At 40.0% G+C, this 23015-nt stretch overlaps 1 protein-coding gene across 3 annotated transcripts; it reads right to left on the bottom strand.

The window, feature by feature from the left end:
- Positions 1–799: 799 nt before the first annotated feature.
- On the bottom strand, positions 800–22856 carry arhgef9a (Cdc42 guanine nucleotide exchange factor (GEF) 9a). Of its 3 annotated transcripts, none has more exons than XM_021623229.2 (11): positions 22650–22856; positions 17269–17448; positions 16773–16862; positions 9884–10108; positions 6202–6381; positions 5679–5911; positions 5218–5347; positions 4366–4497; positions 2979–3222; positions 2831–2899; positions 800–2727 (listed from the first exon to the last, which is right to left on the bottom strand). In XM_021623229.2, exons 1-11 carry the CDS (start codon positions 22668–22670, stop codon positions 2558–2560), a joined length of 1674 nt encoding a protein of 557 aa, XP_021478904.1. In that variant the 5' UTR covers positions 22671–22856; the 3' UTR covers positions 800–2557. The 3 variants fall into 3 exon arrangements, with proteins under 3 accessions (XP_021478904.1, XP_021478905.1, XP_021478908.1); XM_021623230.2 differs by lacking the exon at positions 22650–22856 and adding an exon at positions 22228–22366; XM_021623233.2 differs by lacking the exon at positions 16773–16862.
- Between the last annotated feature and the right edge of the window lie 159 nt (positions 22857–23015).

Here is a 23015-nt window from a genome sequence, read left to right as displayed (position 1 = left end):
ATGGAGGAATGGGCCAAAATACCAGCAACAGTGTGTGAAAACCTTGTGAAGAGTATATAACAAAGTATTGAGATAAACTTTTGTTATTGACCAAATACTTATTTTCCACCATCATTTGCAAATAAATTCATTAAAAATCCTACAATGTGATTTTCTGGATTTTTTTTTCTCATTTTGTCTGTCATAGTTGAAGTGTACCTATGATAAATTAAGGCCTCTCTCGTCTTTTTAAGTGGGAGAACTTGCACAATTGGTGGCTGACTAAATACTTTTTTTGCCCCACTCTATGTAAATAAGGTATTTTCCGTTTTGTTTTTAATAAATACTTTAATAAATACATTTGCAAACATTTCTAAAAACCTATCTTCGCTTTGTCATTATGGGGTATTGTGTGTAGACTGTAGAGGATTTTTATTTAATTGAATACATTTAGAATAAGGCTGTAACGTAACAAAATGTGGAAAAAGTCAAGGGGTCCGAATACTTTCCGAAGGCACTGTATCTGCAATAGACAATAAATTGATTTCTTTACACATTAATGGTAATTCTTTAATAGTAGATCTTATACATGACTTCTCTTACAGGTTGGTGTGCTTCATTAGACTGTCTTTTGGTACATTAAGAAGGAAAGATAAGGAGATATGGTGATTATTTGAGGAAAAAGTAAACAAACACCTGGCAGAGAGAAATGAATTTAGATAATCTTGGTGGTTATCCATCTCATTAGAATGTGTTAATGCACATCTATTAACACCTAATAGGTACTGCACAACTTAAATTATTAAGAAGGAAACAATCATGTTAACGCATTTTGATTTATTCCAAGCCATAGTCACAAAATTAATGATAAATCATCCATAATTATCAATAAAACCAAAAATGAAATTAAACAACTTATCAATTCAGATATTTAAGCATTTGTTTTCATTAGAAAATGCACTTTTTAAAATAAATGTATGAATGTTCCATATCAGTTCATCAAGAGAAAATGCCTTAATATTTAAAGTGTTTTTTTCCTTCAATATTACTGCACACTTTCATATTGCGCTTTTATACTGTATCTAATGCAATGTATTAAATCCTAGTTGATTTTTTAGGCATATAAATAAATATCCTTTTAAAAATTGTTTTCACCATTTGAATACAAATATAGATAACAAGCTTGACCACCAGCATTTCCTTTGCATTTTTCATGTGAAATTCTGGTATAACTTTGTTGTTGAAGTAGCCATCATAATGCCTAAAAAAACCACACTGGAATCCCCCTGAAATGTTCCCCATCTTCTGCTTCATCTAAGCCTGGTGGCAGAGCAAGCAAAGGATTTAACCTGCAATGACAGGCGTAAAATCAGTCATGTCATAACATTGTGCTGGCACTATGAAAGCCACCACAGGAAAAAGACTACCAAGATGTTTTAACTGTAGTTTGGCTACCTTAAAGTGGTATTCTTTCACTATCAAGAATGAATATCACATGAAAATAAAGCCAATGAATAGGGGTTTAACCATGGTCATTTATGGAACTATCGTCAAATAATTTTATGGTAGGCCTTTTTATTTCTGAAACTTATGCGATCACAATCTTTGTTAAATGACTTGGGTGGTTGAAAGGCATTCGTGCAGACTCTTCTACCTGATGAAATCACAGATGGATCTTAGGTAAGTGCAACTATAACCACATATTATTCTACAATGACTGAGGTGCCCGGTGGTAAAGAAAGCACTATGCAATGATAGCTGACTATAGCCTACTGTAATATCATGTCTCAAACTACCATCCTGGTTATGGAAAATCAGTGTGAATGACTATTTAAGAGAACACCACGAGATGATTCCTATCAGACTTAAGTACCTACATGTAATAAAAATATATACAACATATATACCCTGTCAACAATATAAGATGTATTGGAATGAGTCACACTGAAGTTGATGATGCGGATTCTCTTTTCCCTTTGACCCGTAAGAATATAATTGCACAATAAATACCTACAATGGACTTCATCATGCATTTTAAATTAGCAAAAATAAAATGGAAATAAATACTCGAAAACAATACAAGACTGATGAATTTGGCCAGCATTTTACTTGAAAAAAATAAAAATAAAACTCATAAAATGCCCATTAAGGTCACAGTGAACTGTAGGACACAACCAGATTTGGCATAAAGATCAATGTATGACTAGTGCTTCCTCAGTTTTAAATGTGGACACAAATGTTCTGTTAGTTTTTCCTTGAAACTCACGGTTCCCTTTTCCATTGTCCAAGGATTAGTAGAGGTCACAAAAATATTCTCACAGATCAAGAGATAGGAAGGTGTTTTGGTTTCTCTCAGGTTCCAAAGGTGTGGTCATTCGCTGTGGTAGTTGTGTTGGTAGTTGTCATTGCAGTCATACAGGTAAAGTGATTACAACAGTACAGTCATCAATGAGATGCTCACAAGCTAAATGTTTGACAATCCAAATACTCGTGTTCAGCTTTCCCTTAAGAGTCACAATTGAAATACAATGGTGCTTCTCAAAAAAATAAGGTGGTCTTTCTAAAATATATCTCTTCTCTATTTCCTAAAGGGAGTTAACCTGCTGAAGCTCTGCCAGAAGGGAGACTTGCACCTTTCAGGTTCAGGGAATTCAAATTCTGATTGTTCCATGCCGTCTCCTACCAAGTACTGTCCTGGATTCATGGGGTCCATAGGAGGGGGGTATCCAGGGGGCACAGATCTATGGCCTACACATGGGAGGAGATATATATTAAGGAGGAGAGAGATGCACTATAGATGGACTAAAAACAAAAACTGTTAGTTAACCAATTTGGGAAAGTGTGCATTTACCTTTTTGTTTGGTCATTCTTCGCACTGTCATCGCTGCTTGTCGCTTCTGATACTCTGATATCTCAAACCCTGAAAAATATAAATAATTGTTATATTCATTCACCATTTTAATTTGTTGTACAAATGAACATTTCTTTCACATACACACCTATTTTTTCATCCTCTTGCACCATCTTGCGTTCCTCGTGAAAAGCTTTTAGCCAGCGAAGTTTCTCCTCCAGCTTCTTGGCCAGGAAGATGTGGATCTCGTCGGAGTCCTTATTACTCAGCTTGAACGCATTCTTCACACTCACATTGAAGTCATCATCTCGCCCATCCACAGCATCAACTAAATTGTACCTGTCCATATCCATGCGGCCCTTGTAGTACAGGATGTCTCGTCGTATTAAGTCCTGAGGGAAAAGTAAGGGAGTGAGGAGTGGAAGGGAAAAATATAGTAGAGAGTGGATTCTAATTTACTTTGAATTATCTACACCAGTGCTTTGAACAATAGTGAGGCACTGCGAAACCCAGGTGAATTCCTGGCAGCCAGGAAGAAATAAGTACATTTTTACTAATTGCAGCCTATCAATTTCCCTGTGATAGACAGGGTTCCATGCAATCACCCTGATGAATAATGCACTTTGCTGTAAACAGCTGCTCCTGATTCCAGGTGTCCCATCCCCATTAGTGATGTTTCTGCTGCGTACTATATATTTCTGTCCCCTCAGAGAGCTTGTGTCACACATGTCCCAGCGGTAGCAGTAAACTCAGAGACACAACAGCCCTGTGTACTGTACTGTAAGCCTGTCAGCTTCCTCTAGCTCCCCTTTGGACATGACGGCCTTATGTTACAACACTGTTGTCATCCACCTCAGGAGCAGGAATCAATCACAGTGCTGAGGGGATGGAGATAAAAGGTAAGACCTCACAGACAAGCAGGAACGAATCTCCATCCAGTTCTGTTACAACAAGTACCACAGGGTCCATTTTCAGGAGCTGAATTAAAGATGTGTTCCTGACCATTTTAATTTCAAACTACAAATTGCACGGTGACAATATATCACACAGAATTTCCCTCACTGTGATGTTTGTGAGCTACCCACCACATTTGAATGACTCATACTAATCGGCCTAATTCATGGGATTGATTGTGGGTTTAAGAGCTAAACACTTCATGATTTGAGAGTTTCTTAGCATGACCTTTGAGAATCTCTCAACACATGTTGAGCTATTGGATGCATTTCAGAACTTCGTAAATTTCTCTATAAATCATTACCCCTTAGGTACATTAATCTGGTGACTTGACTCTTTCAAGCAGTGACCTTCATTTGCCTTGAACCTGGGAGTGTAACTAAGGGTACAAACACACGTACTGATTTTGTTGCCATGTTTTATTCACAAACAAACTGACCGGTTGATCACATTCTAAACAAATTCATGCCAACTCTGTCTGCAAAAGAGAGGGGTTACATAGGCAATATGTACACCTGGGAGTGTCAAGATTGGTTCCGATCAATTAAATAGCATTTGTGACCCAGATGTGGCCACCTTACCTTTTTACACAGAACCATCTGATGGTCGAACAGGAAGAAGACCCTGGTCTGACTCCGCCCATATGGCTGGTAGATCCATGACATCTCCCCAGTGTAGACCAGCTCTGTACTCCTGTCTAGAATATCATCCCCCTGCACAGAGAAATACAAGACGGTCAGATCTTTAAACAGGATCAATAACACAGTCTGTGATACATAGTCAAGAAAACAGAATCCTTTTATGCTTATGACATTAGAAAAGTGACTGATAAGATACTGACTAGTAAGACAGGCTTCCTCTGTTTAAGACAGGCTTCCGCTTCCTCAAATACATAGATGGTGACAAAGTAGAACTCTGGTGGGTTTGATTTTTTATTTTACTTGACATAATTACAGTACCTCAGTGATTGTGCAACTCTGGAAAAACTCTTCAACTAGGTCAGAGTGGCCCGCTAATGCTAGCTCTCTCACATCGAATACAGGCTCGAGTCTAGCAACACAGATCCTTGCACTTCCTTTTCTCACTCCTGATTAACTTCATCCCGATGAAACGGAGTGCTTCAAAATGCACCGCATCTGACAGTCTTGTTTTCTTATTTTATCAAAAGAGTACATACTCCAAAAGGAGCAATTGATATATTTTCCTTTGGAAGAAACAACTTCTTGCCTCTAAACCTTCATAGAAGGTCGACGTGACAGCTTATCAAAATATTTGCATTGTAAAATACATTGTGTTTCAAACTCTGACCAAAACAAGCTAGTAGCAAAGGAGTGAGTTGACAGAGCCAAATCATTAACTAAAAACGGCTCGTTGTATGTGTGTCCCACAGTACTTGTTAGTTCCTCAGTCATGTCACCCTGTCTCAGTCCTACCTCCCAGTCCAGCACAGACGCCTGCCACTGTGCTATCTTGTCAATGTTTTCCAGGCGACGCTTCCTCTCGTTAATCTGCTGAGTGACGTTCCGCATGACAGCCAGCGCTGCAGCGACATAACGGTAGTCACTACGAGAGGGGAGGAGACACAATGTTATAGTGGGGGTGACCAAGTAGGAGGAATAGGTCAACAAAAGAACTGTATAGTCAGGCATGCATACCGTGCCACATCTCTATCACAGCTTCACTGCACAAAACAACAATACTTTAAGTTTAGCATCCACGTCTAGGATCCTCACATATTAATGAAAGATCCTCAAGTCTCATACTGGCCAATTAACCTGAGAGCAAAAAATACCAATCATTCCAGCAGGATCTTTATCAGTAGAAACAATGCTTCATCATGACACAGAGGTGAATGTAAATATTTGATGTGACATTGAGACTAAGGGACAGGTACCTGTGCTCCTGGACAGTGTACTTGAGAAGCTCTGCCAGCTGCAGAGGGTACTTGCAGATCTTCTGGACAGGCGTGAGCAGGAAGCCATCAATGGCGATGTCAATCATCTGCTGCACCAGGCGACATGCCTCAAAGAAATGCTGATAGCGGCCATCCTTCATCAGCCGAGAGAGCTCCATGCAGGCATCCACGTGGTTGTTGCAGTACTCTGAGTAGATCCAAAAGCCATCTTGCTGCAACAGATAAACGTGTACACAGTATGTTTGAAATGCTGAAACGAGCTGAATTTTCTTTTCTTTTTTGGAGTTAACAAAATAGTGAGGGTGCACTACTGCCTTAAGTTACCATTGAAATTAATAACCAAAGGGAACTCTGAAATGCCCCATCATCAAGGTTCTCAGAAGTATGAAAAATGATGAGAATCCAATGGCCATGTAGATATGATACACAAGGTTTACTCAAACCTATTGAGGGATTACATTTAAAAGACACTTGAAATCCTGAGAGATACAAAAATGCTTACATGTTCTAGGAAGCAGGGACCTATTTCACTGAGATGAGGTTCTTCTGTATTGTACTGCTTCTCCAGGTCTCTGACAAAGCCCATTTGAAACCTGTAGATATCTTCAATGTTCCCAAATATGACCCTCAACTGGTCATCATTGAACATGTCTCTTCTTTTTTTACATTGCCGGAAGTAACCCTGAGGCAACAAAGAAAAACAAATGGTTTTGATCCAATATTATGCATTTCAAATGATAGTATTTCATTGATGTTGCATGGCATCTCATATGATTTTTTCTTTACTGCAGGGTGTCATGTAAAAATCTTCCCAGCATGAAATAGTTCCCAATCGTTGTGATTGTAACGTCATGTAAAATTTCTCCCAACGTGAAAATATTCCCAGTTCAATAATTGCACTTGCGTCTCTTTATGTGGATGGCAGGAGCTAGGCGGATATTTATTTCGCCCCCCGCCGTAGCGCCCAAGTCTTTACACTGGCAACATATCTCTCCTCACATCAACATTCAGCACTTAGACGCGTGAGTCTGGGTGTATATATGTCGACCTCACGCCTCAACAAGCTTCTGATTGGTCAGTGTCAATACTCCTGGCCACCATTGAATGGCAGATGTGTGAAGCAAATGCGCATTCTCACAGAACAGTTTCTCGAGGTCAAGACAGGGTGAGAGAAACATCTGCACGAGCTCAGCCATCCACATAAAGATCTGCACGTGCAATTATTGAACTGGGAACTATTTCACACTGGGAATATTTGTACATGACACAGGGCATTCAAACCGTTTTGTCTGAGTTTAAAAAAGGCATCAGTGCCAATGACTGAATCATAATCATTGTTTAGTCCCTGTTTAATTTCCCATCGAATTTATTTTTCTAACCACATTTTTCCCAGATTAGATCTAGAGGGAAATAAAAGGCAGGGAAGATGGCTACAGCTCTATAAGCAAGAGTCTCAGTTATGTAACTCATCCCCTCTGTGGGAGCTCATTTCTCCAATAACATTTCAAGTCATTCATGAAAAATCATATAGTTTCACACTTAAGGGACCCATCACGCTTCAATAGGCATTCCCAGTCACCTAGACATTACGATTTGCCATGTGATGTTGCTTACACAATTTATGTTTTCTCTGCGTCATTTTGGGGGTTTCGAAGCACATTGTGATTATGTAATATTTATGTGGGAACAGAGGGAAAACTGATGAAAAACGTCTGATTGGGTAACAGCTTTTTGAGTACTTTTTCATGTCCTCTCCTGGGTGTGTTGTTTGACGGAGACAGGTGGTGCGTGAAGAGATGGAGTGCTTGTTTCTATATATGCTGGGGAAGAGTGGTGTGGGATGGGAGGGATGCTATTTCTGAGCCCACAACCAGCACTTACGGGTCAGCCATCGCTTCTAATCTCTCACTAAAACACTGTAGCATGTCACTACTCTTTAGAACAGAATTGACTGAAGTTTGCCTTTAGACACATTTTGTTCCTAGTCCATGGAAAGCACTGTACTGCATAATCTAAATCTGCACAAGAGCTGTTATAGCACTGTGGAAATATTGGATATACAGTTTATTGGGTACTTAGATAAATACACTTTTTTTCATGCCCATTTAATATTTCATATTGGATAATCACTAATAATCTGTCTTATCTTGCTATGAATAGTGGTTGGGTAATGGCCTAAAACAAGGTAATTGTCTAAAACAGAGATAGGCAACTCGAGACGTCATTAAAAAAACTGCACTCCCCTCCCCAACACATTATTTTTCTTCACATGACCCTGCCTTTGTACTGTAAAAAATGTTGCACATCTTCCCCCTTCAAAATGTACTCAACAATTATGATTACCACCATAAATAACCATAACTGTAGCAACCGTTGTATTTATACATGAAGTTATCGACTTTACCACTTTCGCATGGTTTTGTAGCACAGTCAGTTTATTGTCAAGGCAACGCTCCAGAAGGTTAAGGGTTCGCAGACAACGACCGAAAAATAGACAACAACAAAAATGACTCTCGTTACACTACGATCAGAATTGGCTGCAGACAATGATCAACTAGGGGGAAATTCGTTTAACATTTTATGATATTTATAAATTACATAAAATAGATGCAACGAATTTTCCACCAACAGGTTTCTGTGCCAATGCACCACACACAACCAATAAGCAACGCATAACCGCATACCGACGTGGAACGCTTATCATCATGGTTTGCGTTGTCAACACCTCCCAAGTATCAGACACTGCAAGCTCCTTGCTACTATCTAATCAGTGCAACATTATCCCACCATTGGTTAGCTACTAATAGCTTAAAAAGACAAACCTAACACAATATCTGCCAATTAATTTCCAGCAATAATGCCCTGTCTGTGTTGTGTGTGTTTATGTGTATCACTCCGTGTGTAGCCAGTTGACATGATAACTGTCTTGTGGTTTAACAGAAATACTTTCCCCAAAACCTTCTAAATTAAATGTTAACTGCAAAGTAGGCTTACCTGGCAGAAGTGTATCATGAGGAAGTAAATCATTTGTATATATTATTTGTTATTTGCAAAGTTTGCCATGAGCACATTCCGCGCTCACCATATGCACAATTAAAGGGCCAGATGCGCAATTAAAGGGGAATTACACTCAAAAATCGACTTGTTAATTTCCTTACAGACCTAAAATAAATGGTCTTCTGATGTGATGTAAGCATTGATATGGACTCAGAACATCCAATTTCATTGTTTATCTATGAACAATTGTAGTTTTAAGAGTAAAAATAAAAGAATGTCTAAAACCAGGAACAATAAAACTGAGAAAACAGAATTTTGGAAAATATAAAACAGCATTCGGGGGAAAAAAATCTAAGATTTTATGTGTGGTCTGATTGATAGTTAACCTATTGCAGATCTGGAAAAACGATCCAACAACCACTATTGTCACTATCGATAGAGGGCAGGATAGACAGTTGACTGGTAGACTATATTGATCTGTTGTATAGTAAGCGTGCGGAAAAGCATAGTGCATAAAGGTGTCTGCATACTAAGTTCAGTTTGCTCCTAGCAGAACTCAAGTAGGTGAAGTGAACGTCTGTGCCTCGCATATTCCCATAAAAGAACGCTTGAAAATAAAAAAATGGCAATAGGACTGTTTGTCCCTCTTGAGATGCCATAGCCAGTATACACACCTCAAAATATCCAGAATTAATCTAAGAAAACTCAAGAAAACTGTTGAAGGGGCGTAAAACCCTTGCCGAAGACCAAAACAAACAAAAATGTCAAAAATATTTTGCCCCCAACAAAATGTCACTTAGGGGCCCCAAAAGACTAGGGCTGGCACTGATTGCATGTAAGATGTTTTATAGTTACATACACCGGAGAAGTGCAGTGAAGTGTGTTGTTTTACAGGGTGAGCCATAGTAGTACGGCACCCCTGGAGCAAATTAGGGTTACGTGCCTTAATCAAAGGAACATCAACAGATTTTTCACCTTGTTGGCTCGGGTATTCGAATCAGCGAGCGCCCTTTCATTTACTAGCCCAACACTAGGTTATATAGATACGTAGACCCGTGACCCACTGTGGCCCCTCATGACATTTTCAGATTTTTTGTGGCCCCCACCCCACGCCCATCCATAGTCTATAACTTCTGCTTCACATATGCCCTTCTGTCTTTGGAAGATCTCTAGCCAGCCAAGCCTACCTCACATATGTCCTTCAGGTGTTTGATGTAGTGACGCTCTGTGCTCATGATCTCGTTGATTACATTGGCCCTCATCTGGTCTCTGTTCTGGACGGTTTGGCCCAGGCAAAGACAGTCGCTGCTGCTGGGGCTGGCCTCCGCATGCCCGTTCTGGACCTCACTGGGGCTGGGGCTAGCCCCCTCAACTGTCTCTACCGTCGTGCTCTCCTCCTGGTTCACCCACAGCTGAGGACAGCAGAACACAACATGTCAGCCTGGAAAAATAAACAGTAGCATCAACAATCAGGGTTCGGGTTGTAAGTGATCTAAAATATTTTAAAAATACAAAACAACAACACCATTTTAATTCCAAAGCCATGGGGCCTTTTCTCCCTATTCAAATTCATTTTCAATGCCACTTCTTCAGTTTAAATTGAACAATGTGTATCATAATTAGATTTGTCAAAAACGCGTTAAAAAAGTATAGAAATATCCATATCAGGCCTTCATTCCTCTGATGCACCCGTAAAATAGGTACCTGTTCAAAAAACATTGTAATTTATCTTGAATTCTAACGAATCCTTTACATTGAAGAGTTGGGTTGGGAATTGCCAGGGACCTCACTATAGGTCTGCTGTAGAGGGACAAGAGAGAGCCACGATAACGAGTTTTAATTATGGCAATAAAAGTGCTGAAGACAAATTAGCTCCCTATTTAAAAAGAAGATGGAGAACAAGCTATGAAGGAAAAATACTGGAGTTTGATGCAGGTACAGCCAACTAGCGCAAAAGTAATATTGCAATATTGTCAAAACGATTCGATATGATATATTGTAAAAAAGAATATTGCGATATGTAACTGTATCGATGGAATAGGTTGAGCTAAAGCAACAGTATGCATCAAAACTAGAAAAAGAAACAAGCATGAAATTGCAGGTTAGGCTGAGTACATCACTGTGACTGCACAATAGAGCTTTAAGCATGAGCGCTCACAAGATGTAAGGCAGTGACACAGGGAATTTAAAACAGAGCTTTGCTACTAATAAATGGGACAGTTGATAGACTGCACTGCACAATCCCTGTGTTTCAACAGTGGCTCTGTTTCCAGCAATGTTCAAATTGACAGTGTTGGGGAGTAGTGAATTACATGTACTTCAATTAGTAATTTACCTACATTTTGCAGTATCTTGGTGGCAGTTGAACTCAATACAAATCTCGGTAGTGTTTTCAGTAGTTAATTACTTTTTTGTCATGTAACGGTGTAGAAAACTACTGGAACAACACAACATTTTTTTTCTAACCAAGAAAATAAGGGTGAAGTAGACAATAATTTCCTTTCTTTTTCAGCATCAGACCTGCCAAATTCTTACTTGAAACAGAGTTTTTGTGTTTAATTGGTAGCTTGGTAAACTATATTTTCAGAGTAGTTTCCCCAACACTGCAAATTGATAGGGATATAACCTTAACATGCTATAACTTAATATAATGAACAATATGAGTCCACACAAGTTTAAACTTCTCAGTCTCAAAATGAGCAGTAGCCAATTAAAATAATCTATGTGTTTGCACTTGATACAATGCTAAATGTATAGCTGTTCCCATAACATAACCTGCCACATTTAGCACAATGCTAACCTGACCAGCAGGCCAGTGATTATTTCCTGTAACAAATTCCGCATCAGCCTATCAAAGATCTTATACTTTATATCCACCAACCAATGGCATTTCTTAAAATAGGTCAACTTGGCCACCAGGGGGATATTTTAAACCTCCAAATTCAAGGTTTACTTATGTTCCACTTAGTATGTCACATTTGTAGTGTGCCAATATTGCATGGTGCTGATTTTCCGCTATATGACAAAATGTCATGTTTTTCACACACATCCATGTGCTTTTACGGGAAAAAGATAAAGGAGGTCTATACAACATTTACGTTTAACATACAACTTTTTTTAACATTTGAAGAGCCTTATGGTCTTGTCAAATAGCTGTCATGTACCTCTATTATTATTGCTGCCAGGTAGCATATACCAGTGAACTGTTAATCTGCAGGATACGGTAACAGTGGGTTTGAGGCCCCCTTGTGTCTCACAAAGACGCAGAGGTTGGAACAAAAAAATCTCAAATGTGGACTCATCAGACCAGATTTCCACTGGTCTAATGTCCGTTGCTCGTGTTTCTTGGCAAAAGAAAGTCTCTTATTCTTATTGGTGTCCTTTACAGCAATTTGACCATGAAGGCCTGATTCATCCAGTATCCTCTGAACAGTTGATGTTGAGATGTGTCTGTTACTTGAACTCTGTGAAGCGTTTTTTTGGGCTGCAACCTAAGGTGCAGTTAACTCTAATGAACTTATCCTCTGCAGCAGAAGTAACTATCCTAGTGGTTAGAGTGTTGGGCCAGTAACCTGAAACGTTGCTGGATCGAATCCCTGAGCTGACAAGGTGGAAATCTGTTGTTCTGCCCCTGAACAAAGCAGTTAGCCCACTATTCCCTGAAGATGTTGATTAAGGCAGCCTCCGCACCTCTCTGATTCAGAGGGGTTGGGTTAAACGCGGAAGACACATTTCAGTTGAAGGCATTCAGTTGTACAACTGACTAGGTATCCACCTTTCCTAACTCTGGGTCTTCCTTTCCTGTGGCGGTCCTCATGAGAGCCAGGTTCATCATAGCGCTTGATGGTTTTTGCGACTGCACTTGAATAAACATTCAAAGTTCTTGAATTTTGACTTTCATGGCTTAAAGTAATGATGGACTGTTGTTTCTCTTTGCTTACTTGAGCTCTTCTTGTAATAATATGGACTTGATATTTTACCAAATAGCGCTATCTTCTGTATACCACCCCAACCTTGTCACAAGACAACTGATTGGCACAAACGCATTAAGAAGGAAATAAATTCCACAACTTAACTTTTAACAAGGCACACCTGTTAATTGAAATGCATTCCAGGTGAAAACCTCATGAAGCTGGTTGAGAGAATGCCAAGAGTGTGAAAAGCTGTCATCAAGGCAAAGGGTGGCAATGTTGATGAATGTCAAATAAAAAATATATTTTCATTTTTGTAACACTTTTTTGGTTACTACATGAGTGTTATTGTGTTATTTTTTAGTTTTGATGTCTTCACTATTATTCATCTACAATGTAGAAAATAGTTTTAAAAAATAGTAAAAATAAACCCCGGAATGAGTAGGTGTGTCTAAACTCTTGACTGGTACGGTACATATTATTCAATCATTGCATCCACACGGGTTCTATTTGTGACGCTTGATGCACTGCAAGTCCTGCCTCTCCCATCTCAGTCTGGTCAGCATGTTAGCGCCTGGCTACGCATACTCTCGTTGACGCGCGCGCAAGCAGTATGGGTGCAATGATTGAATAACATGTATGTGCACATTTATTTTGCAACGGGTGGTGTGGTTAGCATGTATGTCTGGCAGGTTATCCTATGGGAAAAGCTAACATGTAGCGTTGTATCCCATGCAACTACGTCAACAATTTCAATTGGTTGATGGGCATTTTGAGAACTTCTACTTTTTCTAATGTTCGCAAGTATGGACCCGATAAATATATACCATATAGTTCTGTACATGAACAGTTTGCTTATATTCACATCGAACCCCAATATCAGGAGCCACTAGAACAGGTGACCCTGGGAACCCCATCATACGATTTTTGTTCACATGTTTTGTCTTATCAGGTGAATGATAATGGCAAGGAGAAGTAATCAACATTTTAAAATTAATAGATTTGGTAGATCGTTTTTCATTGTTTTGACCTCCCACATTATAATATACAAACGGTCAAGAAATAACATTGTATTACAAAAGGGATAAAACCATGAAACAATGAACATGATGTCCTTCTACGCAGTATTCATTGTTTGATTAAAATCTGATACCTCCTAGTTGAGGGAGTTGGAGGAGTTGTGAGCGCATTAGTGCATTGGTTGCTTGAAGGCATCTCAAGGAATGAACTGTCACTTTGTGTAATCCTCAAAGGGAACTAATTTTAGCAACCTTGCCAGAGGACACGGGGTAGGTAGCTGACTCCTAATAAACATCTACACAATCATGATGTTTTTCAGGAAAAATACACATTACAAAGCCAGCCATGATGCAACTGTATTGTTAATGGGCACATTTCCCTCTAGGATATGAAGGTACTATTTCCCCATAGAATTAGCTTATAATTTCTTGTCACATAAATAAAATCAAACACAAACTCTAGCAATCACTGAGTAAGATGAGATCAGTTAGTAGATTCAGTCAAATAAAAAAAAGATGAGGTTGAAGCATTTACTCATTTACTTAGAGTTTAGCTCAATCGTAATGACAGATAGTGGGGTCCGAAATTATTGACACCCTTGATAAAGATGAGCAATCATGACTGTATAAAATAAATAATTCAAATATTGTATGTTAATAGAATTGGGAAATGATATTATTTTATACAAATACAATTGCTCAGAGAAAGATCATACCCCCAAGACATGGTAAAAACCCGAGTTATTGGTAATTGTGAGAGGTTACCATGTCTTGGAGGAAAACTACATATACAAAAGTATGTGGACACCCCTTCAAATGAGTGGATTCGGCTATTTCAGGCACACCTGTTGCTAACAGGATTATAAAATCGAGCACACAGCCATACAATCTCCATAGACAATAATAGGCATTAGAATGACCTTACTGAAGAGCTCAGTGACTTTCAAAGTGGCACTGTCATAGGATGCCACCTTTCCAACAAGTCAGTTCGTCAAATGTCTGCACTGCTAGAGCTGCCCCAGTCAACTGTAGGTGCTGTTATTGTGAAGTGGAAACGTCTAGGATCAACAACGGCTTAGCTGCGAAGTGGTAGGCCTCACAAGCTCACAGAACGGGACCACCAAGTGCTGAAGAGAGTAGTGTGGGGAAATTGTCTGTCCTCAATTGCAACACTCACTACAGAGTTCCCAACTGCCTCTGGAAGCAACGTCAGCACAAGAACTGTTCGTCTGGAGCTTAACAAAATGGGTTTCCATGGCAAAGCAACCGCATACAAGCCTAAGATCACCATACGCAATGCCAAGCGTCAGCTGGAGTGATGTAAAGCTCACCGCCATTGGAAACACTCTCTCTGGAGTGATTAATCACACTTCACCATCTGGCAGTCCGACAGAGGAATCTGGGTACGGTGGATGCCAAGAGAACACTACCTGCCCCAATACATAGTGCCAACTGTCAAGTTTGGTGGAGGAGGAATGAAGGGAAATCTTGTGAAGGGAAATCGTAATGCTACAACATACAATGACATTCTAGACAATTCTATGCTTCCAACTTTGTGGCAACAGTTTGGGGAATGCCCTTTCCTGCTTCAGCATGACAATGCCCCGGTACACAAAGCTTTTTCCATACAGAAATGGTTTGTTGAGATCGGTGTGGAAGAACTTGACTGACCTCCACAGAGCCCTGACCTGAACCCCATCAAACACCTTTGGGACGAAGTGGAACACCGACTGCGAGCCAAGCCTAATTGCCCAACATCAGTGCTCGACCTCAGTAATGCTCTTGTAGCTGAATGGAAGCAAGTCCCTGCAGCAATGTTCCAACATCTAGTGGAAAGCTGTTAAGGGTGGAGGCTGTTATAGCAGTAAAGGGGGGACCAACTCCATATTAATACCCATGATTTTGGAACGAGATGTTTGATGAGCAGGTGTCCACATACTTTTGGTCATGTAATATTATATTATTATTTACAGTAAATCTGACTCCAAAATGACACATTACATTATTAATCATTAATTTCAATTGGACACAAAATAATCTGAAACACAACCAAAACAAACTGCAAATGCATCCAATAAGTTGTAGAGCCACAAGCTTGATGTAATCATTGTGTGCTAGGAATATGGGACCAAATACTAAACGTTTGACTACATTATTTATAAGAATCTTTAGGGGTGTCAATAATTCTTACCCCTACCTTTTTGAGAAAAAACAATACTTGTTAAACAAAATATATTTCTCTGAATAATTGTATTAGTATAGCTCAATATTTGAATTATTTATTTCATACAGTCATTATTGCTTATCTTGATCAAGGGTGTCAATCATTTTGGACCCTACTGTATCTGACTGTTTGTTTGCAAATATGAGGTAGTTGTGGTCATTAAACCTATATCTATATTACAAACACTAGACCTAACCATAACATACATGGGACCCTTCTGAGATTGATTTTAAATATGCATGTGGCCATACAGAATTCACATATGGCCTGTGCTGTAAGTAATCTTTTCCAGACATCAGGTCTCAGTGCTTGATGGTTCTGTGTACACAGTATATCTCAGCCTGAGTACATTGTCCACGGGTGTCTATTTAGAGCCCACTCTCTCTGTTTCCTTGGACCAGTGGACAAAAGCTGCATGGTCAATTCATAGGATGGGCACAATAATCCAGAAATGCTCTTAAGATTTTAGAAAATGTATGTTCCTGAAAATAACTTCCAACATGACAACAAATCCGGTAACATAAAATAACCATTAAATAGCTTTTATTTGAGTCACTCATCAAGCCTTGTTCGTTTTATCCACCTGTTTGATATGCCCTGTCCTCTGCTAAAAGGTTGGTCATACATGTTTCATCATTCAGATCTGAGATGAATCAGTGCCTCATTGCTCGCTTTTCAGTTGAGTGAGAGTGCAGAGAGTGAGAAAAAGAGAGTAAGTGAGAGTGAGAAAGAGAGTGTTGTTTGAGATACTATAGTTTGACCGTAATGCTATTACAAGCTTGACACTTGAAGCATGGTGATGTCTGCAAATGGAAGCAGTAGTATAAAGCGACAAGATGTTAGATATGGGGTGGTCCAATGTGCAGTGAGATGCTAGTTAAAACAGATGCTTTGAAATACTTGCTGAAACTATTAAACGCACCTTGGTAGTTGTGTTTTGGAACCTTGGAGCTGCTATAGGGTTGATATAGAAAACCTGTTTTGTTTGAGGTTGTGGTGGGTGGGGTTCAACCTTTGGAGAGAAAAACATGACATACCTCGTTCAGACTCATTTTTACAGTTGGCAGATGGAGAAGGCTAGTAGTGATAACCCCGCAATGTAATAACTCCTCACTTTTCTGAAGTCTTCTTGTTTTCACAGTATTTCAATTGGAGACTAGTAAATATTTTTAGTTCCTGTGAGATTAGCATGGCATAATCATATTTTGATCTATATCAAAATATCATCATCATCACCCAAGCCTAAAATATCTGCCCTCAAAACAGGGCAGTGAATCAACGATAATTATCAATGATAAGGCAACGGCAAAGGATAATCCATCGGAGCATTGAGAATAGGTGGTAAACCCTAGTGTACTTGTTGAGGGGCAAGACACGGTGCAGCAGAGAATGAGAAAATCTTTGATGGCTCCACTCACCCTCACAAAGCTGGCTGGGAACCATCCTTCTTCATCATCAATCTGTCCCCACCACCAGTCCTTATTTGATGCATCGAGGACCTTGATGACATCCCCTGCCTTAAATGCCAACTCCCTGTCGGCCATGGTGACATGATCCCATACTGCCTCAGCGCTGACGATGGATCCTCCACTGATCAACTGTGGGTGAGGGGTGAGGGGAGAGAGGGGTTGAGGTAGGGGAGAGGAGAGAAGGGAAGTGAGAGAGAAGAGAAGAGGGGAAATGGGGGATTGGGGTGAGGGGTGAGAGTGGGTAGAGGGAAAAGGTGAAGGAAGGGAGTGAGAGGAGTAGTGGTGAGGGAGAGAAGAGAGGACGGTAAGGGCTCATTAGTACTTTTACAAGGGCAGGAGGGCACTGTCAAGTCTTGGTGACAATATCTGAGTTTCAAACCAATTTATCTACTTATTCCTTGTTTTAAAGTATTATTATTATACATTTTTTTTAAATATATATATATATATATATATATATATTTTATACAAATGACAAGTATTATAAAGAGTTACACATCTTTGATTCAGTGAAATGACTCTAACACATGAGGTGTTATAATCAATGCCAAAGTGATAAGCAATGGTGGTGTGGGGGCTGTGCTTTGGCAAAGTGGGTGGGGTTATATCCTTCCTGTTTGGCCCTGTCCGGGGGTATCATCAGATGGGGCCACAGTGTCTCCTGACCCCTCCTGTCTCAGCCTCCAGTATTTATGCTGCAGTAGTTTATGTGTCGGGGGGCTAGGGTCAGTCTGTTATATCTGGAGTACTTCCCCTGTCTTATCCGGTGTCCTGTGTGAATTTAAGTATGCTCTCTCTAATTCTCTTTTTCTCTCTCTCTCTCTCGGAGGACCTGAGCCCTAGGACCATGCCTCAGGACTACCTGGCATGATGACTCCTTGCTGTCCCCAGTCCACCTGGCCGTGCTGCTGCTCCAGTTTCAACTGTTCTGGATGTGATTATTATTATTTGACCATGCAGGTCATTTATGAACACCTTGGCCATGTTCTGTTATAATCTCCACCCGGCAGGAGAAGAGGACTGGCCACCCCACATAGCCTGGTTCCTCTCTAGGTTTCTTCCTAGGTTTCGGCCTTTCTAGAGAGTTTTTCCTAGCCACCGTGCTTCTACACCTGCATTGCTTGCTGTTTGGGGTTTTAGGCTGGGTTTCTGTACAGCACTTTGAGATATCAGCTGATGTACGAAGGGCTATATAAATACATTTGATTTGGATGACAACTGCCTTGCTCAGGGGTAGACCGACAGATTTTTACTACATCAGCTCAGGGATTCAATCCAGCAACCTTTTAGGTAACTGGCCCAACGCTCTAACCACTAGGCTACCTGCCATCCCATGTAGACACCCCAGTTTCGATCCCCCAAAGACCTCATACCATAAATGGACACTGGTCTCTAAAATATGATTAAGTATAACATCCAGTAGTGGGTAGAGATGACTCAAGGATGATACCCTAACAGACACATGCCTATTTTTTATTTCTTTTTTATTTCACCTTTATTTAACCAGGTAGGCCAGTTGAGAACAAGTTCTCATTTACAACTGCGACCTGGCCAAGATAAAGCAAAGCACTGCGACAAAAAACAACACAGAGTTACACATAGTATAAACAAAAGTACAGTCAATAACACAATAGAAAAATCTATATAGTGTGTGCAAATGGAGTAAGGAGGTAAGGCAATAAATAGGCCATAGTAGTGAAGTAATTACAATTTAGCAAATTAACACTGAAGTGATAGATGTGCAGATGATGATGTGCAAGTAGAAATACTGTATGGAGATGAGGTAGGTAGTTGGGTGGGCTATTTACAGATGGGTTATGTACAGCTGCAGCAATCGGTAAACTGCTCAGATTGATGATGCTTAAAGTTAGTGAGGGAGATATAAGTCTCCAACTTCAGCGATTTTTTAAATTCGTTCCAGTCATTGGCAGCAGAGAACTGGGAAGAAAGCTGGCCAAAGTGGGTGTTGGCTTTGGGGATGACCAGTGAGATATACCTACTGGAGCGCATGCCACCCTACTGGTGGGTGTTGTTATGGTGACCAGTGAGCTGAGATAAGGCAGAGCTTTACCTAGCAAAGACAGTGGGTCTGGAGACGAATATGTAGCCAGCCGACGATAGCATACAGGTCGCAGTGGTGGGTGGTATATGGGGCTTTGGTGACAAAACGGATGGCACTGTGATAGACGGGTGGCACTGTGGGGCGGCAGGGTAGCCTAGTGGTTAGAGAGTTGGACTAGTAACCGGAAGGTTGCAAGTTCAAACCCCCGAGTTGACAAGGTACAAATCTGTAGTTCTGGCACTGTTCCTAGGCCGTCCTAGGCCGTCATCCAGTTTGCTGAGTAGAGTGTTGGAGGCTGTTCTGTAAATGACATCGCCGAAGTTGAGGATCGGTAGGATAGTCAGTTTTACAAGGGTATGTTTACCAGCGTGAGTGAAGGAGGCTTTGTTACGAAATAGGATGCCGATTCTAGAATAAATTAGGGATTGGAGATGCTTAATATGAGTCTGGAAGGAGAGTTTACAGTCTAGCCAGACACCTAGGTATTTGTAGTTGTCCCAATACTCTAAGTCAGAACCGTCCAGAGAAGTGATGCTAGTCTGTCTGCTCACCCTCAGAGAATACCTCCTTCTACAGATGATCAATCTCAATCTGGGGTTTAGACATTAAAGTAGGGAAAACTAAAACTGTCCAAAAAAATAAATGAAGTTTGCATTTATATTTTCCCTTCTGTATTAACATTGTAAAAGCCAGGTCAAACAAAATAAATTCACAGTTTGACAACCCTATTAATTGCATCACCCACAGGGATTTAAATATTACACTTTTGCCACTTTTTGTCTAGCCCCTCCCTCTCACGAAATGGCCCTAGATTTGTGGGCAAAATCTGTAATTGGCCTTATTATGTCTAAAACAGATTTACTGTACATAAAACACTTTTCCTCTGTGTAAAAGTCAATGTTACGTAAGATGATCAGTAGTACATTGTTCAGTCACACTACTACAAAAAGCAGTTAAATAAGGCCAAAAGGAGTAATATACCATCTTCTTCCAAATATTTTCTTGACTCAACATTTAACATTTTACATTAAAGTGTAAAAACCTGAATATGAACATAAACTATTGCTAACCTATTGCTCTAAAAACCTTTGTGTATGTAGTTGGCTGGAGTGTGGTGGAGGCTATAGGGATCAGGAGCACCATACTGAAACAGGGTGCAGATTGGTAGATGCTACATTGGTGCCGTGACACAGATTACACAGCTGAGCTGCACGATCGGCTGGTCGATAAATCCCTAAATCATATCCGCTCTGTTTGGAGTGACTGTTTTTCTCATAATCCAAAACAAACTTTGGCATACTTTATCTTTTACTCAACAGCGTTTCTCTAATATATTATGTAGAGAAAAACTCTAATTGACCTACCCTCCATTTACACTTTAATGTCATTATCTATTCCAGGCCAAATGACTTTATGTATGAACATAGTTAACATTTCTTTAAACAAAGGTTAATGGAATAGACCACAGGTGCCCTGCCTGAGCTCCACCTGCAATCCTAATAACATGAGTGAATGAAAAAAAGGTGATATCTCAAACTATGAGAGATACAACAGTTTGAAAACAGACAGTAATCCCTCACAGTTATATACTAATTAACAAGTCAACATGTCCCCTGATAAGTGTCAAGAGAGCTAGCTCTCCACTATAACTCACATGCTCAAGAACAGAAAGGGGTATTTTTAGCTCCACATGCATCTCCATGTGAATGCACCCCTGCCTGCATTAAATATGCACACCCGTTTTGATATGACAACCTGTATTTGGCTTCCTCATAATACAATTAATGAATAACCCTGTCTTTTTAAAATAATGTCTGCATAGGCGTACTCACAGTAATACTGTTATTACACTAGAGCAGAGCATTCCCCTTTTGCAATACAGCTTTTTTAATCTCCTGTGAGACTCGATGCATCACCATTTATTTAACTAGGATCCTGTGATATGAACAGCACTGTAAGCAGTCAATACAACAGGGAGGTCTTTGCATTATGTTGCAAACAAACACACACACACACACCCAACAAAAACATGCTGTTACATTCATAGCATCTGTAGAATTGTCACTATGAAAACGCAAACTGTATTATATTAGTTCTACATAAAAAAAAGAATATCCACATAACCATTCGTCATACTATTTAGGCCTACCAATTCGCATAAACTAAAAGCAATGTTTCGAGATATCCTATAGGCTACGTCATAAAATACAACATTATGAGGCACCATGGGGCCTACTGTGAGGTAGGCCTACAGTAGAAGCATGGAAGTATATACATAAAAAACACTTCAATATCAATGTAAAACCATTACAAAACGGGTCAATATTTAAACACTACATTCGATAATACATTATATTATTAGGCTACTGGATAGCTCGTTTACAGTAGGCTAGGTGATGCTGTTTTTGCATTGTGCCCAGTAGCTCTGAGACCCAAATGGCATGGTCAGTAGTTTACAAAACGCAATCTACAGCCTGGAGAATACAGTTATTCTATTTAATTATATTATTTTAGCGCATGTGAGTCGCATCTTTTCAATCCTACCAGATCAAGAAGATTATGTGATAAGACTATATTTATTTCAAACGAGCACCATATCGTCAACGCCAAGTAATCAACAGAACAGGATTTTACTGAAAAACATTGCCTCTCCCACATCGCATGCATAGATGTGTTTTACAACATGCCAATAAAATACATTTACAACGAGAGAACGCCGAGAAAAGGAACAATTCCTAACAATCTTATGACACCGATCTGGCGCCCGCGACTGCCATATGCCACTGATGGCCGACATGCTAAATAAAATGTAAACCACAAACAAGATATGGTAATATAGAATATACCAGCGCCATTCATATCGTGATGAGGCCATGTTGAAGCCTGTGTGTACTTCCATAAGAACACGCATTCACTCCCACTTCCTCGCCTCCACTGCACGCCGTGCGTACTTTAGTGCGGGCTGTGATTATCCATACGCGCACTGAGGCACAGTATCAGCAACCACCAACCACACAAACAAAAGCATCGCATACGATAATTACGACCATGCAAATTATCATTTTCATATCCAAGGTCATAATGTAGAGCATGAGCTCTGCAACATTTAATCGGTTAAGGTGCATATTGCTGTACACCAACATTTTGTGACTGTTCATAATTCTATCCAAACGCAAGGAAGCATTTCTGGTATAATCTCTAGCTACCTCCTCTTTCACATAACATTGTATTCATACGTATAACTCTCTTACAGAATCATCATCCTCACCATCATCATCCTCATCATCATCAGAGTCTGCACCGTTAGTTCCCCTTCCACTCTGACACCCGTAGTCCGCTAGTTTCCTGATTTGCCGACTTGAATGCCGTTTTTCATTAGGAGTAGGGGTCTTTGCATGCACTAAAATTGTGATGGTAACGTAGGCACTGTAGAACGCTACTGCTGCAACTCTCCCTGCGTAGCGGGGAGCAAAAACCTGGGCGGTGCTTCGTGCATAGAGGAACAAACCACAGGCACTCATTGGGGGCTCATTATGGTTCCTATCTATGCTTCAAACTGGGAGTCCTAACCTCGTGATGCTTGCTCATCAAAATATAGTTAAAATCACGGACCAGAAATATTAAATCATTATAA

The sequence above is a fragment of the Oncorhynchus mykiss genome, chromosome 12, assembly GCF_013265735.2.
Source record: "Oncorhynchus mykiss isolate Arlee chromosome 12, USDA_OmykA_1.1, whole genome shotgun sequence".
Taxonomy (NCBI): Eukaryota; Metazoa; Chordata; class Actinopteri; order Salmoniformes; family Salmonidae; genus Oncorhynchus; species Oncorhynchus mykiss.
This window is presented reverse-complemented; position numbering and strand designations above follow the sequence as displayed.